Source organism: Limulus polyphemus, unplaced genomic scaffold (assembly GCF_000517525.1).
Source record: "Limulus polyphemus unplaced genomic scaffold, Limulus_polyphemus-2.1.2 Scaffold1745, whole genome shotgun sequence".
Taxonomy (NCBI): Eukaryota; Metazoa; Arthropoda; class Merostomata; order Xiphosura; family Limulidae; genus Limulus; species Limulus polyphemus.
In genome coordinates this window covers 87,181-91,360 of record NW_013667355.1, presented here as the reverse complement: position 1 = coordinate 91,360, position 4,180 = coordinate 87,181, and the positions used below count along the sequence as shown (strand labels likewise).

The 4,180-nt window shown below is 31.3% G+C and overlaps 1 protein-coding gene across 2 annotated transcripts; it reads left to right on the top strand.

The window, feature by feature from the left end:
• Positions 1 to 520: 520 nt before the first annotated feature.
• LOC106464796 lies at positions 521 to 2,886 on the top strand. Of its 2 annotated transcripts, none has more exons than XM_022392589.1 (2): positions 521 to 799; positions 1,938 to 2,886. In XM_022392589.1, exons 1-2 carry the CDS (start codon positions 743 to 745, stop codon positions 2,643 to 2,645), a joined length of 765 nt encoding a protein of 254 aa, XP_022248297.1. In that variant the 5' UTR covers positions 521 to 742; the 3' UTR covers positions 2,646 to 2,886. The 2 variants fall into 2 exon arrangements, with proteins under 2 accessions (XP_022248297.1, XP_013780408.1); XM_013924954.2 differs by having other exon boundaries at positions 523 to 799; positions 1,942 to 2,886.
• The last annotated feature ends 1,294 nt before the right edge of the window (positions 2,887 to 4,180 follow it).

Sequence of the window (4,180 nt, the reverse complement as noted above, 5' to 3'; positions counted from 1 at the left end):
TTTGCCGAATTTTGCGCATAGCTGATTGACAGCTATTTGCGCTAGTCGTCTCTAATTCTTAAATGATAGATTAGAGGGAATGCAGCTAGGCAACATCACCCACTGTCAACTCTTGATATTCTTTACCAACCAATATGGGTTTAACCATCACATTATAACGCCTCTACGGCTGAAAGAGGAAACATGTTCTGTGACGGATTTCGATCAGACCTGGAGATTACGAATCGAGCGCCCTAACCACCAGGACTATGCTCGTTATAGTAATATTGTGTTATTGTTTTTTCAAACGCAGTCCTATACACAAAACAAAACATTATATTGTTATTAGAGAAAAATTTCTGTACAAAACATTATGTCTTTTGAAGTGTTTGATTCTTTTAGCGCAAAACTACACAACGTACTATCTACGCACTGTTCACTGTGGGGAATTAAACCTAGAATTTCAGTTTTGTAAGTCCGTAATCTTACTGCTGGCCCTTCAAATGATTTCTCTGAAGTACAGATTATCAACAGTCTACATCAGCAGATGCTAAAACACACCCACACACATAGATACTTGTAGAGCATTTTACTAATAGTCAGGACGAGTACGACGTCTAGCGTCACTGTAGGAAATTATTAAGTTTCGCGTTAACGTTCACTAACATCCGCCATATTTAACTCTAGTTTGTTCGTTTGCTTGAACCCAAACGAACAGCAATGTCTGAAAATACAGAGAGTGTTATTTTGCGTATTATAAAAGATGGTAAAGAAATGCTGGTCACTGTACCCGGAACTCGTTCGGTGGTCGGTGAACGAAGTAAGTTACACATGTTTCTCATGCGTTTCTCGATGATTTAGTATATTAATGTGTGAAAATCCCTGGCGCTAGTGTAGAAACACGGGTAGCCAGACTAAGCCAGTGAACACCCGTATAGCCATAAGTACAAAGGATGTAATGAAACCCTGGGCGTGTAACAGTTAGTAACAACTACAACAAAAAATACGAATTCGTGAAATTTTCAAAAGAAAGTGACCGTGCAAAATGTATTATCGTTGAAAAAATCAAAAACCAACTTGAGTTATGAATGAATTGAATGATTTTGTTCATATAAATTATAATAAATAAGTCTTATAAATAAATTTAAAAAATACAATTAACTATTATCATTAATGTTATTACTGAAAGGTTACTCTAATAATTTATTATTACTAGTACTAGTAATTTGTAGCTCTAGTAGTAGTACCAGTATTATCAAATGATATGCGTTGTAAAACTATTATTACTATTAGCTAAATTAGTACGTACTACTTAGTTCATACGCGTTTCAATCAGGATCACTGGAAATAGGGTGTGAACTATAAACTCGGTATGTAAAAATAACTTATTAATACGAGAAGTAGTATCACAAGTAAGTTTGCATTTTAAATCGTACTAATAACTGTTTGTATGTATTGAATTTAAAATTACAAATAAGTGGTGTATAAATACATGTTTTACTTCCTCAGTTTGTTTTTTTATGTGTATGTTATGACTGAATACAACATTTAACATAGGCTTATCCATACTAATTAGTTTGCCTAATTGCTTTAATTTGTACTGGTGTAATCAAATTAGTCTTTATATTCATAAACTATGTGGTGATGGTGGGGGAGTATAATAGTTTAACTTGAAAGGCAAGTTAAACTTTTATTAAAGGTTTGAATAAATATTAAGAATAAGACCTTTTAATTCAGATGATAAACTTTACCAACAGTGTTGTTTTGTTATTATTAACGTTTGTGATGGTAATGATTGAGATGTCAAAAATTCCATGACCTGGCAGTTCAGTTGGTAGAGCAATTAAACAGTAACCAAGGTTCAAATCCTGACTAGAGTAGCTGCTTTTCATTCTGATCACTTATATATGGGAAGGTTTATTGTAGTTATATATGTAATGTTTTCAATCACATTATTGTCAGGTGAACAAAATGAGGCAGCAGTTCTAACCCATCATGAAACTGTGCCAGTAAGTGAAGAAGTGAGTGTAGTTACCCAAGAATGCCAACCAGGAACCTCTATGTCAGAATCTTTACAGACATCTCCAGATTCATTTGAAAGCAGTATTAGATATGAATGGAGTGATATTGAAACTCGACGTTTAATTGATTTAATTTCAGAAAGGTATGAAAGGCTAAAAAATGCAAGAAACAAAAAAAGAGTGTGGAAAGAAATTTCTGATACCTTAAATAAAGACAAACTAAGTGAACCCTATGTAACAATTGACAAATGCATTGAAAAATGGAAAGCTTTAAAAAAGGGTTTTCGAAATCATATTAGAACTCCAAAGAAAGTTGGAGACCCCCGTAAGTTTGCTTATGCAGATTGTATGCACAGGTTAATGGGTCAAGACTTGTCTGTCATGTCACTAGTAACTGTTGATGGAGAAGGAAATAATGTTACAGTAGAAAATCCTTCATTACCAAACCATCAACAAGATGAAGAAGATTCTTCACCTCCTCCTGCAAAACAAATGAAACTGATGAGTGAAAAAAAATACCAAAGGCAGTTTATCACAGACTTAAAACGAGTTTTGCAAGAACGGGATGAACGACTGATGAATTTCATATCAACACTTCATAAAGAGAACACTGCACTTTTGAATAAGCTTATTGACAAGTTGTAATAATTTGTACATGAATTAAGTATGTATATCAGGCTAACTCACTGTTAATAAACAACTGATGTAATTTTTAAATACGTGAGTTAACCAAGCAAACCTTATAAACAGTTCTATTGTACAGTTACAAAATATTTTTTCTTCTGTATTATTACTTTAAAATGATAAAAAAAGGAATTATCTATATGATTAAGATTTCTACTAGTATTTTCTGTAAGTATGAAGTAAAACTTTTGTGTTCTTATAACATGCTAGTAGTTTAGTTATTGTTTAATCCCAGGTAGTACATGCATGTATGAATTTTTTATTTTTTTTGCAAAAATTGTAAGTCATGAAAACACTTAAGGTATTCTGGGGCATGTTCACTACTTTCTTGAAAATTATTGATACTGAAATAAACTAATTTTCTCCCTTAACAAAAAAAATGTTAATTTAAATATCTGAGATCCACCAATGCCTTTGAAAATATTGCCTAAGAATGGTACACAATTCTTAAACACTGCTGGAGGTTTTCTTTAGATGTATATTTTACCATGATTTTGTTAAATTTAAATAAAATCATAATTTTTTATTATAAACAATAAGTGATTGGAAAGAGGTTTTTTGAAAACCAACACATAATTTTTAATAAATCATTAAAACTGCAAGTAATGATATATTTCCAATTCCTAAACTTTAGGAATAAACTTTTCAAACAAAATATAATCCATTATTAGTTTATTACAGGGTAATTTTGAAAGAAAAAAAAAACAAGAGGAAAGTCAAAGCCCCCAGTGACTCAGCAGTAATTCCAAGACATAACATTAAAAACTGGATTTCAATACCAATGGCAGGCACAGCATAGATGGCCCATTGTGTAGTTTTGTGATTAACAACAAACAAACAAAAGTATTTTCACAAGCATGTTAGTCTTGAAATGAAACGGCTAAACTAAGTCACCTTAAATTACTAGTTAAACATCTTATAGCAATAGAGAGAGATGAACATTTTCAATAAAACAATAATAAAAAAACTATTATTTGAATTGATTCCTTACCTTAATGGTTAACTGTAACATTAAATTTTCTCATTTATTAATATAACCTGCTAAATAATAATGCTTGAAATTAAAAACTGTTGGTGGGTGATAGGATCAGCATTTCAGAGTTTTTTTTTGTCTATCAAAATAACATTTTTATAGTAACCATTCACACAGTCTTGATATTTTCATTATGAAATGCATCACTCCTTGATATAAAACAATAACTTAAATTATAAATTATTAAAACAGTGAATGCTCTTGAACAAGTCTGATGTCAAAATATATACAATATATTTGAACAGTAATTAACTTTTATTTATATTTCATGCACCAAATAAGAAGTACATGACATCAGACTTAAATATCCCCTTCATCTTTGGTAGAATATCCATTCAGAGCTGGTGTAGACTGGGCATCTTGCATACTAGTGTGTGTAAAAAAAATAATGTCAGGATCTTGTAAAAACCATAAAGTGGAACTTCTTGTTAAAATCAAAATATTTATTGCCTTTTGGTGCTAC

Coding starts and splice junctions, on each gene's coding strand:
- LOC106464796 (XM_013924954.2), top strand. CDS start 700: ATGTCTGAAAATACAGAGAGTGTTATTTTGCGTATTATAAAAGATGGT. Junction 800..1,941: donor TTCGGTGGTCGGTGAACGAA/GTAAGTTACACA, acceptor CATTATTGTCAG/GTGAACAAAATGAGGCAGCA.